At 42.3% G+C, this 18725-nt stretch overlaps 2 protein-coding genes across 3 annotated transcripts in view; one reads left to right on the plus strand and one right to left on the minus strand.

Moving 5' to 3' along the window:
* Ptx1 (pituitary homeobox homolog Ptx1) overlaps nucleotides 1-7228 on the minus strand; it is a 32160-nt gene extending 24932 nt beyond the window's left edge. Inside the window, exon 1 of one of the 2 annotated variants that reach the window (XM_077417569.1) lies at nucleotides 5051-7228. In XM_077417569.1, coding sequence (XP_077273695.1) covers nucleotides 5051-5369 — 319 coding nt within the window. In that variant the 5' untranslated portion in view covers nucleotides 5370-7228. The remainder of the gene's footprint in view (nucleotides 1-5050) is intronic. The other variant, XM_077417568.1, reaches the window with a different exon arrangement.
* Nucleotides 1-18725, plus strand: part of Lolal (longitudinals lacking protein-like) — a 146960-nt gene that overhangs the window by 8274 nt on the left and 119961 nt on the right. The gene's annotated exons all lie outside the window — the stretch shown is intronic.

The following is an 18725-nucleotide window of genomic DNA, read 5'->3' on the forward strand; positions in this document are numbered from 1 at the left end:
GTCGTTTATTAGTCAACCGCAACCGGGCGCTATGCGTCACCGGAGCAAAGTATTTTGTATCCGGAGTCTTAAAATCACTCTGCCTATAAATACATAAAGACACTCGTGCGCCGCGTCACGTCGATGAATTTCATTAGTGGGGCTCTATCGCTGGAAGATATAGATAAAAAATGCAAACCGAGATTCCAATAGATATTTAAATTCTTTAGTATATTTTTTTAATGCAAATTTTAATACGCAATTCTCTCTTCGTTGTAATATCTGTTCGCATCGAAGGTATACTTTTACAATTTTTGATGATATTAGCGACTCACGGTGTGTTTGAAATCACTTAATTGTGTATAAAGTGCTCAAGAGAGATTATCCTAGAGTGTTTTGTCCTATACGTGGAGATCTATTCCCTCGCGATAGAGAGAATCACGAGGGCCGTACAACCGATTAGTTTGTTTGTCTGACACAGAAACGTCGGGAGCGATTCTGCGGATGGGGTTCGTTATCGCTTGTCAAGCAATTTGTTTAGTTTCATCTTGACGCGTGGGGAAAGCACATGGAACCAATGAGTAACTTGAGCACGAGTGGCTCCTTTGGGGGCGTGACGAGGATATTTCGGAAAAATTCTACTGAATGAAACAGACTGCCTGGCGCTTTCCGAAAACTCTGGTGTCAGAATTTGAGAAGAGACGCCGGGAACGGACGATCGGGAATGATCATCCTATTACAATGAGAAATTGTGAACTCAGCACGACATATTTTTTCTCCCCCTGTAAGATTTTTGAAAAATCGAGTCGTATCGTCTTTCTGAAGAATTTTTTTTTAAAGATAATCTCTAAATTTTTCGACAACCGCAATTGAGTTAAATTATAATAAAATAAAATAAAAATTAATAAAGATAAATAACACGTTAGAAATATATATTGAATGAATATGTCAAATTAAATTGCAGTAAAAAATAGAATTTAATTGATTAGGAGTAACAATATAAAAGTATTTTAGACTCATTAATATATAACCTCTAGTTATAACGGTAGCACCTGTTTTAATGTCAATCGTGACATATGTTACAATTCTCTGGTTACCGCTCAGTTCTCACACATCGGCACGTACAAGAATTTTGTCGGTGAGACAACCCTCGGGAATGAGCCTACCCCAGCCGATGGCGGTCGGAACCCACTGAGTACACAAAACCTCGTTGTTGAGGTAGACAGGGACCTGCCTTACCGCAGCAGCTGAGATAATGGGAAGGAAATCAGTTCATTTCTATGTTGATCCCACCAGTTTGGTCCCCGGCGCTTAAAGGATCGCCACGATTGGCTGGCTGATCGAGAAAATCGAAGCGGAACATCAGCGCGGCTCATCGAAAGACTCGATCGTGCCCGCCGATCGTGAACGATTCAAAGAAGCATTCGTGTAGAATACAAAAGGAATACATCCGCTAATTGTCCTATTATATATAATTCAAAATTGATATTATACATAGATATATTATTAATACTTGTCATTACTAATAAAACTTTTTCGAGTTTGCGTGGTTTAAAGTAACTTTACAAGTGGATATGTTACTTATACAGATACAATATTATATTTCATACTTATACTACGTAATACGCATATAACAAGCTAGACGTTATTATTATTGAGATTTTAAATACGAACTACAAATGCGTTTCTCGATGAAACAGAGTTTCAAGTTTCAAGAGATGTGATATCTCGCTTTTTACAACGTTCGGAGTTCGACGGGAATTCCAAGTTCCGTTTAAGATCGCTGCACGACAAAGTTCCCGTATATGGAGGAATCACGATCTGCGGGGCGAGTCGCGGTTCAATTTCGCGTTTAAACGCCCATAAGTTTGCGGCGAGGAGACTTTTGCGGGCGCATTCTCCGGGGAGACTAGAGGCTAGCCGAGCAATTTGTCAACACCATTAGTCCGGGGGGTGCAGCAAGGGTGGACTTCGACGCATCTGCTAGCTCGATCGCAAGGCCGCGCGATAATAAAGGGGTAGTTAATGACTAACGGGGGCTGCGCAGATCGCAGCCGACCGTATGCCGCCCTGTTGACAAAATATTGAGCCTCCCGTCGGCTGAACGGGGAAAAGAGATTTTCCGCAGCGATTCTTCCCGTCGAATTTTCGCTCGCTATCTCGATCCGATCGCCCGATCGGGCGTCGCTATTTCCGCATCATCATTTTCATTAGAGGGCCGGCATTGCTTTTATCGCGGTCGACGCTGGCATTAATTTCCATCGACGCCGACGTGCCGATATTAATAGAGCTCGCGTAATCCCGCCGCGATATTAATGACAATAATATGTGGGGTAGCGTTCACGATAGAAATTTTAATTCGCCCGCGACCGCCTCGAATTTATCAATGTTCTACCTGTTGACCGATCAAGCGCGACGACAAATAATGCGAAAGTGAGCTCGAATAATGATAGGGCAGTTAAATGAAAAATCATTGACATTGCATAATCCTTTGGGAAATAAGTTGTGAGTAATTTTTCTAATCGTAAAATTTAACGTGAATTTACATATAATCAAGTTTTATCCTCCGAACGGATTCATAAATCGAAACACACGGATTTGGATTCTACGATTCTCGTGGAATCCATTTACATACATATGTAGACGCGAGCACGATTTATTGTCGGAAAAGCGAGCGGGGAAAATTCGATACACTCAGGAGAAAAATGAAGCTCTTCTTAGAGTACCCGCGATCCTAAATGGTGGGAGCCGTTGGCGCGCGAGTCTAGGACTGGAACCGAAATGGGGATAGGTAGGATGCCATTGGAATAAGATCGGGTTTAGCCGCAGTGTCGGGTTCGAGCCCCGGATAAGTCTACCTTATCCCGATAAGCCGGTGAGTTAATGAATCACAAAACAGGTGGTGGCGCTGCCACGAGAGAGGATCGTCTTCGTCGTCTTCGACGATCGTCGTACGTGCGACTGAAATCGTCCGTCGCTCGAATGACACTACATTACAATAAACGACTAGAGTTATGAAACTTGACTTCGATTCATCCGTTTCGACGAACATTCCCAACGAACGTCCTCGATCAAAATTTTGCGGTGTAAAGAAGCATTTCGGGTCTTACATATATAAATGTAGTTTTATTTGTATCTGAAATTAAGTATTTTACGAATTTGTAACAGAAGAGTAAGAGAGGGTAATGTGAGAAAAAAAAATCTCAAATAACATGAAATAATATATTCAACGAAAGTATTTATGTCGGGCCGTGGAAAATAATACATTTTAATAATAGACAGTGTTTAAATAATTTATCTCCGGTAAAGCTAGGTATATGTATATAAAGCGTGTACTCTCGAGTTTTTAGGTTTTCGGCGACGGCGCATTACCACTCAATGGATACGAAGTTTTATCTGGTGCTTCGTACCGTGAAGATATAGAATAACACAACGGGAGCGGTGCTTATCAAAGCTATTCGTACTAAACTTTTATCTGTGCTCGTCTGGCACTTGACAAGAATCAACGTCGTTTCATCAGACAAGAGTCTCTTCTGATATTGATATTACGATTGGAAAGAAAGAAAGAAAAAAAGAAAAAATCGAGCTTCAAATAGTTCGTCTCTAGCTAACGCACGGAAATCCGTTTATTGATTTCTCCTTTTTAATTTCCTTAATAGTTATATACCTATACTTATCTACCGCACGATTATCATTGTTTGAGAGTTTTGCTTACGTATACGATAACATGATAGATTATGATTGGTCGGTCACAACGGAAATAATATTCATTTGATTTTTTTCTGCAAGAGTGGGAGTGTTTGCAATAAATGCATCTGAATTACAGATCGTTCGATAAAAGCGCAACGGGGGAGACGTAATATATTAAATTTTGCCTTCTTATCGAGATTTATCGGCGACGTAGCATATGTAATTGAATATTTCAGATCGTGCGTCACATCGCGATTCGTCGCGTTGAATTACGCCGATCGAACATCAAACGTTTCCGTTTTCCTCGCCGAATTATTTCATTGACTCCGATTGTTTGCGTGTTGCGTGTCTGTTTGTTTGTCGCGGTATTTGTATGGCGAACGACGGCGAATAAAGAAAGTTTCCTACTTTTGTGCAATGTCACACGTATCAATCTTATTTTGCGAATGACACATCCGTGATATGAGATTTTGGCGGAGATGCACGATAATGCAGCTTTCGCGCGGCACAAAGTCAGGAAAAACGTCGGATACTTATCGCGCGAATAAACGAGGATCGATAGTATCGCCAACAATAAAATCAGGCGACAAGTCAGCTACATGCGATTATATCGCGATAACGTGCGATGCGCCGACAGTGGAAAAAGCAAACCTCATATCTTGTCGATACACAAGAGAGAACACGTCGATTGTAATTACCGAACTCATTCGCGAAGCTACTTTACCGCGACATTATCAAACTTAATCTTTTCATGATCTTATAGAATGCGATTCTCTCGATTTGTTGCAAGTTATATTCATTTTACGCAGCAACACCCACACACACCACACACATTTCGATTGCTATTACATATTAAACCTTATTGAACTTTAAACAATATCTTTATTATATAGATATATATTATTGTGCTGAATTGAAAAATTGCCGTAGTTATCACATTCTAAGAGTAGGTGTAAAGCAATTTTAGATAAAAATTTATTCAATCTTGATAGCATATGCTAACTGTATTAATTATTTTTGAGGATTTATGTACAGGTATATTAAAGTAGATCTATTGCTCTACGAAAAAAATTACATTTATATCCTTTTTTTTGTAATTGAAGTTTATTTGATTCTGTGTTAAATAATAACTTTTTGTTTTATCTCGCTTAACAGCGATGAAACCTAGCAATTAAAAAGCTATAAAATATGTCTGCAACAATAGACACAAATTAAATCTGAAATATCGTGCAAATATCGTGTTTGTCCCTAAATATATTAGACGGATGATACATGATCCGTAAGCAAATCGCGCATAAACTTCTGATCGCGTTAAATTTGTCACGATAAAACGAGAATGACGAGCGCCGGGTAGCCTTTAGTATTGTAAACGACTCACCACGTTTAAGTTTCTCTAACGGTTCGTGGTGCAGCTGGTGGCTGGAGTTGTGTAGCATCGAGGTGTCGTGATGCGAATTACCGTGGAGATCGTGATGGTGCATCGCGCCCTGAAGATGGTCGCCGTGTAGGCCGGCCATAGAGGCGGTCGCCGCAACCGCGTGCTGGTGATGCTGCACCGAGAGGCCGCTCGTAGGCCCGATCACGAGGTCCTGTAGACACAGATCCGCGTTGCCGCCGCCGCCACCACCGCCGCCTCCGCCGCCACCGCCGCCGCCACCGGCGAGTTCGAGGCTCCCCCCGGCCCCGCCGCCCCGCTCCATACTGTAGAAAGTTAACGTCGTGTTGACTGTTCCTTACGACTCGGTGACACGATCAACCTGGCCCGCGAGAGGCCGCGAATCAGCGCGATCACGCCGGTTTGTCCGCTTCTTCCTTCTAAGGACACATTCAAGCGTTCTCTCTGTCCCGTAGATTGGAGTACACGTCGTCAATAAGAATCTGCGTGATTGTTTTTTAGAGGCGATTACCAGCTTAAAAACATCAGCTTTCTTTCGAAGAGAGTACTTGTCTCACGAGAATTTTGACGTATCGGGTCCCGTCGAAGTTTCTGTCAAGAATATGATGCGCGACGGTTGTCGACGTAGTCAGTAATGAGATCGATAGATTTTTTTGACATAGGTTTGTCAGAGAATTATACTCGTGCGATTCTACCAGAGACGGTCACAGCGCGTTCGTCATGCCGTCGGCACTTCGCTGACGCTCCGGTTTTCTTTAGCGTCGGCAACGAAATAAGCGCGTACTCGATATCCAAGATCGACCGACGGGAATACGTGGACGTCGCGAATTCACGCGAGACTCCGAAAGATTCCGAAAAAACAACGTGGGACTCACATGGACGACGCGCGCTATGACACGGAGGCTTGATAAATCAGATAACCGTCGGTTCAATGTCGTCGTGTTACGTAAGAAAAAAAGCTAAGAGTTATAAAATACGTCGTTTTTAAGTAGGTTAAACTACTTAAGTACTATCATCCTCATAAACATCTTCCACCTGAGGTAGGTGAATTTTTCTACCTCTCTTGCTCTTCCACCGTTTTTATCTTTTAAACTTTTGCTATATTTCTTTCTCTTTGATGGAGTCGGTCGTTATAAGTATTCACGATTTGTCGCGATTCTTCTTCATGCTCTTACGTTCTCCGCGTGAGTTCTGTCGTAAACGTTCGTAGGGCAGGTTTGTCGACGATTCGGAGTCACTACGTTAAGACGGTTGACGGACAAGACGTAAGCAAGGTCCCCTGCAATATATCTAGCACTACGTTGATCATCACTCCCGTGTCACCCACTCTCTTCGGCGAGTCGTTCACCAACATCCACCGGCTTCTGTCACTAATCAAAGTTACGCCGATAATTTGACGCACCCGACGCGTGAACGTGGCACCCCTGTGGACACCACGACGATCTATATTATCATCACTTCCAAATTTTCGTCTTTCACTCCGGAAATCCACGACGTGAGTGTTTACACGCGATTTACAGGCGCGCGGTACGAGAACGGCGAGGTCTCCTACCCGCGACCGTCGTCGAACGCCGCGGCCGCGGGCAACGACGTCGACGTCGTCGCCGTCGTCGTCGTCGGGACGAGCGCGTCGATGATGATGATCACGCAGCACTCGTCACTACTCGTCACCTCCGCCCTTAACGTACGTCAGAGAGGAGAAGTGCGGAGCGGGACACGGCGATGCAGGAAAATATAAGAAGGCGGCGGCGGCGGCGGTACCGCCGGTCGCAGCGGTGTATCCTGATTTTCCCGCCGGTAGATGAAACGCGTCGTAGTGACTAGCGCCGCGTAAGTCGGTTGGTAGGTGGGTCCGCCAGGCTTAGCCGGTTGAGCCTTTCGGACTGCCTGCCGGCTTAAGTCTCTAAGTCGGTAAGCCGAGCGGATCTAGTGGTCTTGGCTGGTGCACTGGCTGCCTGCTAGCTTGCTTGCCTGGCTGCCTGTCTGTCTGGTTGCCTGCCTGCCTGCCTGCCTGCCTGCCTGCCTGCCTTCCTTGCTTGCCGGGCGGCCTGCCTGACTGTCTGACTGCGCCTCTCCCTCCGGCTCGCTCGCTCTTACTCCCCTCCATCCGTTCCTTCTCTCTTTGCCTCCGCACCCGGAGCAGACTCCCCACCTAGCACATCTCGCTCGTACTCGTGGTGTGTCGCTCGCTCCCCTTGGCACGATCTCTCACGCCTGTGCTCGCGTTGCCGCGCTCGCTCTTTTCCTCCCTCGACTCGCCACATCCCGAACGCATCTCTCTCGGTGCCGTTTGTTCGCGGCTCGTATCCTCCCGCTTCAGTCGTGTGCATCCTTGTCCACGTAACGCGGGTTCTCGTCCGCTCCCTCGCGATCTCTTACACACCGTCGTCTTGTCTTGTCCCTCCTCCGCGCTTCTTCCGACCAGCCCCTCCACACGTCTTTCTCTCGCACGGCATCCCTTCTTCCAGAATCGCATGGCGTTTCTTTCCTATCGCATTTCGTTGCCCGCGCGATCTCTAGCTCCGAATTCCCGTCTCGTATGTGAGGTTTAGTCTGCAGTAATAGCAACTCTCTTTAGGTGCCTAAGTTCGTCATTGTTCTCTTTTCGCCTGTCTTCATTTTCAGCCATCTTGCTATAATATTACTGTAATATTATCGTTATAATAGAATTTTCCACGCCGCCACGATCTTTCGCGTCTCTTTTCGTTGCATTGCTCCCCGAGGCGGTTACACCGGTTAACGTTCAGTGTCACCGACGCGCATCCCTTTCGGTCCATCCCTACCTTCGGATTTTAACCCCACCTTTGACCCGGAGTTGCCCCTCCTACGGTAGCGACGGTGGTCGGCGTGCTTGTTCCTTCGAGCGAACGCACACGCACACGTGGTGTTTCCTCTTTTCTCTTGAACTCTACCGGCGATCTTGTGGATCTTGCCGTACTACGACGATTATTGTTTGTTGTTTCTCTCGTGGTCGACCTTGTAGCGCCTTGACCACGCGAGATCGCGATCCCACCACCGTCGGAGTAGTATCGGCGATTACCTTTCGCCTCCGTAAGAAATACATAGCTATATTACCGTTTGTTTACCTGAACACCTCACGTGCAAATAAAACAGTGGAGAGGAAATAGTCTGGGCATCCTTGCGCTGTTGCGAGAAGTCAATCTTGCCGTTTCTCTTGCGCGATTCATGAAGATGAGAATAAAGTGGAGGAGAAGCATCAGGACATTTTATTACAACTTGGTTTACAAATTTTATTTTTAACAATCATTTGTGGTTTGAAGCGCTGAAATTTGTTGGCATATCAGTTACGAATAATACTTGGTATTTTTATTATTTTTTTCATTGGTAATATTATTCGCAAATTATTCTGTTTCGGTTCGCGCTTTCTATTCAACTTTACTATATCGTGCGTCTCATAAAACCAAAAATGAAGTTTGCGGCGGTTCTCTATTCAAAATCGGAATTGCTAGTACGTAGTTATCGCACGGCTTATCAGTCGGAGCAAATATCGGTCTGCGGTGACGTCTGGAGTCATCTGTATTGGGTGTACCATTCGATTTCGAGAGGTGTGCCTCGAACGCAAGGAGTTTACGACTGCGGATGTGCGAGCGTTTTCAAGGAAAAGCGAATTCCCGATTGCTTGATCTATACTGTCAAACGATACGATATTGGTCGTGCAACATTCATGCGCGATTGATCTGAGAATTCAAAATTTATTGTTATTGCCAACTTTACCATATCAAATAATATTAGTATATGCATGTACATTGCAAATGATCTTGAATGTAACACAGGCAACGATTTAAATACATTAATCGCTTTTTTTTCACTATTTAAATGTCACAAAGTCTAAGTTTATCGATGCCATATATTTTTACATAACGTTTGGAATTTTACATAGTTAAAATTTGAAAAAGTAACGAAGTAGAGAGAGGAAAGATAGAAAGATTAGCTACGTTCGACAACTGGTTTTTTGGTTTGACCGAATTGCAAACTATGTTTAGTATCTCGTCCATTCCCTGTATATCGAGTGGTATTGCGTCAACCGAATAACCTACAAGTTTCTCGGTGACTACTTCGTAGACATGACGGCGTCCAACTCGTTCTTATTACGGCGGGAAACAAGGTCCGGAAGGGTCAGAGACGAAGTCGGCCGCGCGTGATCCTCGTAAGAGAATCGTCGTCAGTAAAGGGAACCGTGGACGTCGTGACTGGCGTCAAGAAGTTGTTACGCAACGAATAGGGCGGGGGATGGAAGCATCTTCCGAGAAAGGGAGAGCGAGAGAGAGAGAGAGAGAGACAGAGAGAGTGAGAGGAGAGAAAATATGTGGAAGAAAAATAAAACCGACGCAGGAAGGACGAAAAGGAAAACGGAAAGAGTAACTATCGGCGGTACAGATGGTAGAAGGGTGAAAAGGAAGAGGAAACGCGACTCTAAAGCACTCGATGGAAGAGAACGCGGCGGGCGCGTGGAAAACGAAGAGCGCGATACGAAAACGGGGGTTGTAGCGGCAGTACATACGTCAAGCTAGGAACAGAGCGCCATCCCGGGGATCCCCTAACGCCTCGGGGAAAGTAGAGGAGACAAATGACAAGATGGCCACGCCTACCGTGCAGGCCGCGTGGGCGTTATTTGCCGGTGTGTGCGTGTGACTTCCCAGAGTTCAGAGCTAGAGTGGGAGCACCACATTGGCGCGACTCGGTTTGGTGGGACAGAAGCAAGAGAGAAAGAGAGAGAGAGAGAGAGAGAGAGAGAGAGAGAGAGAGAGAGAGAGAGAGAGAGAGAGAGAGAGAGAGAGAGAGGGAAAGGGGGGGGAGAGAGAACGAGAGAGTGGGTTACATAGGATGCGGATGCGGGGTGGGACGTGTTCACCAGGGTGTCTTCTGATTTTTGAAGCGACCATCCGAGTTATATGAGCAACGTACAGCGAGTACGATGTCGCGGCCGAAATGTGGAAACCACTCTACCTCGGTAAATTAAAGTCGAAGATGATGATCGGGGATGGACACTGGCTTCGAATGAGAAATGTGGCTTCTCCTAGTTCTAGAGAATAATGTGTGTGTGTATCTTTCTTCATCTCTCCTTCATCTTTTTCACCTACCTATACCCTTGTACATCGGCGATGTCTTATGCCGGGCGTGAGAAGCGTATTTCAGTATTGGCATTTCGACAGTTCTGTCGGACGTATCGACAACTTAATATCGTTCTATGAAAAACTATGATAGTAATATTTCATAATGCGTATTATATTATGGCATACATAAATTAAAAGATGAACAAATGAAACATGCTTGGCAAAATATCGTATTTATTGAATGCAGTAGAAATAGTCAACGCACAATATGATCCGCGACATAAAGTCATGTCTATTTATATATAACTGTAGCAAGATAAATTAACAAGTAGAACTTTGCAACGCGCCATTTTGGCCGATACACGATAGAAACGATCGGGAGAATCGGACGTTTGTATTATACGTCCGGCCATAATTATTGTAATTCAATAATAATTGAAGGATTACGGATTATCTCTGTATATAGGAGAGTCGCGGCACGGCTTTGCGGCTGCAGGCCTCAACGTCGAGGCTGTCGCACACGATCGCACTCGCTATTCGCTATTCGCTATTGATCTCTTTCGATCGACGTTCAACTCTGACTGGGATTCGATAATCGGCTCGTTCTATCGACGGTTAAACTTCGCGCGACATGTTGTCGGCGCTATTTTTCTCTATCGCGAATCTACTGCATATCTTGAAATCGATACACATATATATATATATATAAAGTGTTTTTTGAGAAAATGGCCATAAACTTATACTTTAAAGTACTGATAGTATCTTATTCTGTATGATGTACTTATTACGGCAGTCTTGTTGTGCAAACTTATTTTGCGTGCAATACTACACACGTAAATAATGTAGTTAAATAAATATTTAATTATGGATATGCGATGAGAAAAAGACTTGAGATAAATTTATAGAAAGACGCTGGAATAATTTGACGCATCTTCCTGAGGTCGATCTTTAAAATCAAATTTACGTAATCAAACTTGCGAAAATGACGTATGCATGTTTCGATCAGCAAACTTTGGCTATTGACATGTAATAAATATTGACGGTAGTTATTTACGCGCATAAAGCTGAAATTGCAGAATCTTATCGTCCGGTTTTACAAGCCGCTAAAAACAAGGCCTCGCATTATCTAATTATCACTCATAATTCTAATTACTACGCCGCATCATACGCGTGATTATTATTTGTACTTGTCATTTGCTCAATATCGGCGACAACCATAAACTAAGTTATTGCCGGGATGCCATAAAAGGATAAGATATACGTTTATCAGCTACAAGCGGCCGGTTGCTCGTTTTAACGACGAGAACTCGACTCGCAAGCACACACGTCTGACGTTAAATATTACCTGTCAGTCGATTATTTTGCGACGCGACGCAAAAAACGCTAAAAACATAAAAAGAACTCAGTTATATTATATGCAAATATCGTTTAATTTGCAATGTACAAAATATGCGATTGACATAGATATGTGAAAATAAATTTGGAAGCAAAACGTTTTTAAATAAAAAATGAAAGGATTTACATATATATTACGTTACGTTACATATTGCATTTACTTTAAAACTTTGAAATGCTAAAATATATTGTGTATAATTGCATATAAAAAGAATAGATGTCTTGTAGTTTTATACTATTCTTAATATTCACATATATGTATATATATTAGCATTTAATATTATTTCAACAAAAAAGGGATGCATACGCTTACTCATTTCATGATGCAAGTAATTGCTATTATGTACTCTAAACATTTCTATTGACCGATGAATAAGATATTGTTTTGATTAAAAATACATTAATATCTTGCATATAAAATCTTTATTTCTTTCGAAGCTACGCAATTTGTAGAGATATAATTTTTCTTACGCAAGTACGGAATCTTTTAAGGACACGCCTACTCGACTTTCGATATTGGTCATTGGTGATTGGTTTTTGTCGTGGTTTATTAATTGATACAATAGATTGCTTTCGGCACCAATGCTTGAATTGCGGTATTGAAATGAAATCGATAAATAGATTTTTCAAGATTTTGAAATATTAATTTTCTACATTTCTGCAAATCTTTATTTTAACATCTTATTTTTTTTAAGTTATAAATCAAAGGTAAAAATTAAAAGATTTTATCAATGCAACAGTACTGTCACCGACTTTTTATCTCTTTTTACAAAATTAGTTTTAAAACGCCAGTAATTTAAACTTAATCTTTGCGGCTTTACAAGATTTATTTCTCAAATTTAGGAAATCCAAAATTTCTATTACATTGAACTCTATAGTTTGAATATCTCTTATTCCATGAATGAGCGAAGACTCACTTTCGTTTCTTTATATCTCTCGGATGGAAAGATGGATGGTTTATATTTGAAATGTATCGGCAAGATAGACGGAATAAGCCGGTCGATGGGATCGCCGTAAAGGATCCAATGGGCGGCACGAAGCGTTTCTATGACCGCAAGAGAGCAGATCAATTGTCACCGCCGACATGACTCCGCTCGTGTTTTACTAGCGATAGTAAAACGTGCTGGTGGCGCAAACAATCGATACTCGGTGCGAAATATCGTTTTTGAGATTCGTATCTACCGCCGCGATAACATCCTTCTTTGTGCTTGCATTTACCTACTCCATCGCCGAATCTCAACAAAGAAGTCTCGAAGCAGGCAGAGTTCGCATTCTTTCGACCCTTTCTTATCGCCATTCCCAGAACGATACGTATCTCGTGATGCTTATTGCAGGGGTAATCGATTTGCCGATTAGTCAGTTTTATCCGCCTTGACATGGCCGCCAAATGCATGAGGGTTCAAGGTTGATCAAGTAATGTGTAATAAAATAAAAAATGATTTTTTAAGAAAAATTAAAAAAATTTCTTATTAACTAATTCGAAATAAATGTTTCTGTAACAGAAGTCTCCAAACGCTCATAGGGCTATTACGATCTAATTAAGTTTCCAGTATACACAAATAGATAACTAAGTGTTTGTTTCCTATTGCTGAACACTGGCTGCACTATAGTTCAGAGTTTATATTTTTTACTCCACATTGGAAGGAAAAAGATAAACTCTGAACTAGTACAGCCAGTTCAGCAATAGAAAACAGACCCATAATCTTATAACTAAAATTTTCTTGAAAAAATTATCGCATAAATTGATACTAATGCTGTTTACGCAATGAAATTTGGGCCGTTGCACCTGCAATTTAAAGCGACACGTCTGCACTGAAAGATACGCAATAATTTACATCTTCAATCGGTTTTGTCTTCTATCGGCCGACCGACCTGCACGATAAAAACGGCTAATCTATATCTATCTCGATTGTAAAACGTGTCCATCCGACGCGCCGATAGTTTATCTTCGGGCGGAATCTTTTCGCCATTAATTCGAACAAATGTCAGCGAACGACACTCGTCATCCCACGATAACTCCAAAATAATTTTAATTTTTCCACATTGAGAGATGCATCTTTTGATTACATTTTGACCAAGTGAACGAAGGAGGCACGTGTGCTTTTTTACGCGTGTATCGTCGCATTCCTCGAACCGTCCTGAGTTTATTCTCGTACGAAGGAATCATATCGATTGCCGTCAAGAACAGCAGTACCTCGGGGTTGCTCTCTGTTTCGATTTCGTTTACTACTGGTGCTAGCCGTTCTTCCTTTTCGCTCCCCAGGCGCTCGTGCGTTTTCCTTTCTCCCTTGACTCACCCCCTTTACTCGCTCCCACTCCATACGGCCAAGCCGTTCGGTCGTTACAGCGCGCCGTCTTTACAAATTTTATATCATTTTTATGAGGCATAAAGTCGTCGAGAAGCCGACCGAGGAGAAAAGAGAGAGGGTTAGAGCAGCGAGCAGGGGTGCGGCAGAGGGGAAGCTCCTCGGTCCAAATCACCCCTCTCGGTTTCCTATCATCATCCCCGCCAGTCGACACTGTAGTCACGTGGCTGGGCGGAGCGGATCGTACCCCCTCGTTCTCGTCCGTCGGCGTGGGGTACGAAGAGCGGGGCAAGCCGGCAACGTAGAAGGGGATGCTGCGCCACGTTAGTGGTGGTGGATTGTAATTCGCCGGACGAACTCTATATCGAGGAACGCTTCATGTCTTGTCTTGTTAAAAAACTCGCGATCACCGATACGTCTTTTTCATCTGTGAAACGAAATATACCTAGTTTTGGGAAAGCATGTAGTTTTTGAGTTTTATGATTAAGTTTTACGGGTGAAACGTTTCATATCAAAAAACGTATAATATATAAATACATAAGAAAAAATAAGAATAGATCATTTTTTAATATCAATGTAAAAATTAATGAATAATTACGAAGAAATTAGTTAAAAACGAATTATAAGAACTTGGGGGACATCTGAAAAAGATTTAATATTAAACTTATAATCTCTGAAATATTGCGTTATCTCTACAGGTTATTTATTATGAAAACTATTTTAGTCAAGATATAAGAATATGAGCCGCGATTAAATCAGTTAATTGAAAAAAAAAGACCGGCGGAATATATCATAACTCGCGATGCGATAAATCGATCGGCTCTTTGCAACTATGCCACTCACTGCTCAATTATACGGCGAGGATTATTCTCCCAGTTTAAGGTTAATCCTGTTTAAGATGGACGGAAAGTAGGCGAAAACTTGGCTTCTTACTCGGTCAGCCTTTCGGCGATAGTGCGGCTTAGCGACATTACGAGCGACGATCCCGTTAACGAGCTTTCAATGGAGCAGACGATTTCGTTCGCGGATTTGTTTCGCGCTTCTTTAAATACGTAGCACGGGATTCGATTCCCAACAAGCTTGACATCGCTATCCTCTGATCCCTGTGTTTCGACTTCCTCGAGTTAGCTCTTTTTAAAAAAAATAATCGTTTACGCTTCCCGTTATTCTACCTCGTATAATTTAACAAACATATATAGACGATGTTATACAAACATGTTGACTCTTTGCCCAAATGGATTTCACGTTAATTATATTTAAAACACAAAATTTTGTGCTGCATTATTCTAACCATGCGTGATGCATCTCCGCAACACATGTATGATACGTTTATACATATATGTAAAAGACACATTGCAAAATAGTAATTTATTCATATGTATGCAGAAGTCTCTCTCTCTCTCTCTCTCTCTCTCTCTCTCTCTCTCTCTCTCTCGGATCGTAATTACTATTTTATTGCTGCGACATACGGAACGTAAAACTCTATTTTCTCCGCTATGAAACTCTCTCTCTCTCTCTCTCTCTCTCTCTCTCTCTCTTTCTCTTTCTCTGTTACTTTGAAATTCAACGCGCACGTGTAAACGGCGTCACCCTTTTGCGTGTTTTGATAAATGAACCGCGAGCACCGTCATTCCCTTAGCCGACCTCTTTCAGCCCCCTTGATTCCACTCCATCAATTTTCAATCACAAAGAAGTCTCTGCTCCGCCACCGCCACAGTTATCGCGACTCCTTCTTTGGCCGGTTATAGCTACCTATATATTCCTTCTTCTATCTCCTTTCGTATTGCTTTTCACACTCGCGATTTACCTGTCTTAGTCCACAAAAATGTTTTATTCAAAGAAGCAGATATATTTTTTAATCTCTCGATCTTTGTTCTTATATCGAACATGAAATCATTCAATTTTTTATCCTCTATTAGGTTTTAAATTATTAGTTAAAAATGGAAATAATTTTTATTCCTCGAGAAATCCAGCGTCGAATTTTCTTTAAAAAAGAGCAACAATGCCTTGTGTTTAATTTTTAATTTTAAATATTAATATGTAGAAGACAACGGGACGAAATAATAATTTAACGAAAGCAAAATGGGTAGACTGCCTTAACGAATGTCGCGATAAAAATTATTGTCGCGATTGTGTTCCGTGGCTCAATGCGTGCTGCAAGGGATTACGTGGATAAAGAGAGGCGTGCAAGATAAGCAAATGTTTTTTTTCCCTTTTTATTATTGGCAAATGTTCGAGACTCGTGCGTGACTAATCCTAATGAAAGCGGACAGCACGCATATTGGTCGTGTTTAATGACCAATGGAGATAATAAATGTACACGGATGGTAAACATTAACGATTGTACGAATTATCTTCTTTCGCGCCGACGGCTCGGCAATAAAGATATCTTCCCCATGATTGTGTGCATGGAAAACACAACAGCCGATCAAAGATCAATATCGAAATTGAAAATTTGATACATAATATTGATAAAATCAATCGGACTATCTGTTGTATCGTAGTTATTATATTCCTAACGTTAAAGATAATAGTAATTATATATAAAATTAGTAAAAATATGAGTAATAGTAGTTCATTATACACATGGTTAAAAATATATAAAAAAGGAGTTGCTACAATTCTATTAAATCGTTACAACATTATCCTTATTTTGCAATTATTCTGATTATATTGATAGATTCTAACTATATAAATAATTGACCTAACTATTCTAAGATATCTATCTTGTGATCTATTATTTCGTTTACACTACACAATAATCGAATCTAAAAATTATTACATTTCTTTTCGCTTTCCCTGCTCTTCCATCTCTTGCCTATCTGGCTTCAAGTTTACGAAATAACATCGAGCACCACCGAAATTGAAGAAATCTTCCATAATCCAGCCGGTGGTCTCCACCGTAGTCTTCCGGACGACCCGTCAGGCCGCAAAATATACTTGAAATTACGATCTATCCAGTCCGAGGGACGCTTTCTTGCCCTCGATTTGGCCTCAAGGAAGCGAGAGAAGGAGAGTTCTTCGGTCCTTCTCGAAAATTACTCAATGCGCGAGCGTGTGCGGCGCGTATCGTGTACGTCGATACAACGCACACACCGTATCCACCGGCCACGCACACGTCTGCAGTTGCGTCGATACTCACGCACCCACACCTACCGCGCTGTTACATCGCGTCTCGCGCACACACGCGACCGGGGAGTCTCGCGGCGGGGAGCGTAGGTGAAGCTGAAGAGAGGATACCCTGCAGTCCTCCCTTCATTCCCCGTACTCCGGAACAACGAGCCGACGACCAATGGAAACGCGAGTCCGGGGCGGTGCCTTTGGCGTCGGCCAACATGGCAGCTCTTCGTCTTGCTCACCCGCCGGCGGACACAGTGCGGAGGAAGATCCACTTCGTACATCTCTCGTCGATACTCCCGTTTCCACCTATTGTTCCTCGCACGTTTCATTGTCGCGGAGCCTCGAGCCACGTCTCCTCTTTCGCCAGCCAGCCGCCAGAAATTTCACGATGCAGTGACCCATGGGTTCACGTTACGTGCACGTAATTCGGACCGGATAGACACATCTATAGCATTGTTTTCAGTAAACGCGCCAGGTACGGCCCGCGGCCGGACAGCTCCACGTCGCCGGATGCCGGACGTGAGGTGAAGTGCAAGCGACAGGTGAAGCGACCAATGAACCATCACCGTTGCATCGTTCTCAATTTACAGCTCGATGTTCGCGAGGAATATCACGAAGTGTCCCGTACTTGCTTGAAATTCAGCTGGAAAAAACCCTACTCTAAGGGTCATACTGACCCTTAAGCGAATCTTCTTGTATGTGATTCTGATACAATTAATTTGTCTTGATTATCTTTAAAACTGATTAATCCAAATACTTTCATACATTTTATCTTAAAAACAGAGAGAGAGAGAGAGAGAGGGAGGAAAATTAATGCAGTACTACTAAACACGAAGCTATAATAATAACAGATGTGATTTTTATACAGACAAAAATTATTCGGAGATTGATAAACCAATATGATCCAATTTTGTATTTTGATCTTTAAAAAGTGTTTTCTTTCAAATACACATCAGGATTGAGGTTAAAAATGATAGATGTACATAATAATTTACAGTCTGAGCTAAATGTTACCGCCCATCGCTTGCATAACCAGCAATTACGCAATTAAGATTTGATATTAATTGTAGTAGACACAATCACTAATCAGCGTTGATATTAAGTCGTGATATTTAAGTTGCTTAAAATTAGTCGGTGCAAACGGCCATGCATAACGATATTTCTTTAAGTCGCGCTCCCGAATTTTGTCCCTGCTCGATTTACCACTCGGTCGACGGTCGGAAAACGTTTATTACTTCTTCTACAGATCTCTACGCGAGACTTCACGAACAAGCGTATAGGGTGCGTCAATAATATATCATTACAGGATTTTAGGCGACTTTGGAAACGGAGTTTTGCCGCGAACCACGGCTAATCTCTCATGTAGATAATAATGACTGGAAAAGCATTGTACGTCTACCCGCGGAAAATTCATTTGGCCTGAAGCTCCGCATAACTTATAATGGCTTAGGTGATATCGCAAATTATTTTCCCACCGTGGCCTGGATTAAGCAGCGCCTGCCTAAAATAATTATCCCCTTCCTATCTGCGCGAATGATAATGTTCCTATAAATACCTTAAAAGCTAAGAGCTCGCGCTTGAATTTTCCGACGCTCCAGGTAATCGTGTCGCACATCAGTCGGAGTTAATTCTCAAACGGCCGAAATTATAATTATTATAGTTAGGATCAAATCTCACGTTTGTTCTTTTAAAATTATATAGATTTTAATTAGATAGTCGAAAAATTTGCAGAAAATTAAGTACAATGTGTTGATAGCATAGAAA

The sequence above is a fragment of the Temnothorax americanus genome, unplaced genomic scaffold, assembly GCF_048541705.1.
Source record: "Temnothorax americanus isolate GAGA-0224 unplaced genomic scaffold, ASM4854170v1 Scaffold5, whole genome shotgun sequence".
Taxonomy (NCBI): Eukaryota; Metazoa; Arthropoda; class Insecta; order Hymenoptera; family Formicidae; genus Temnothorax; species Temnothorax americanus.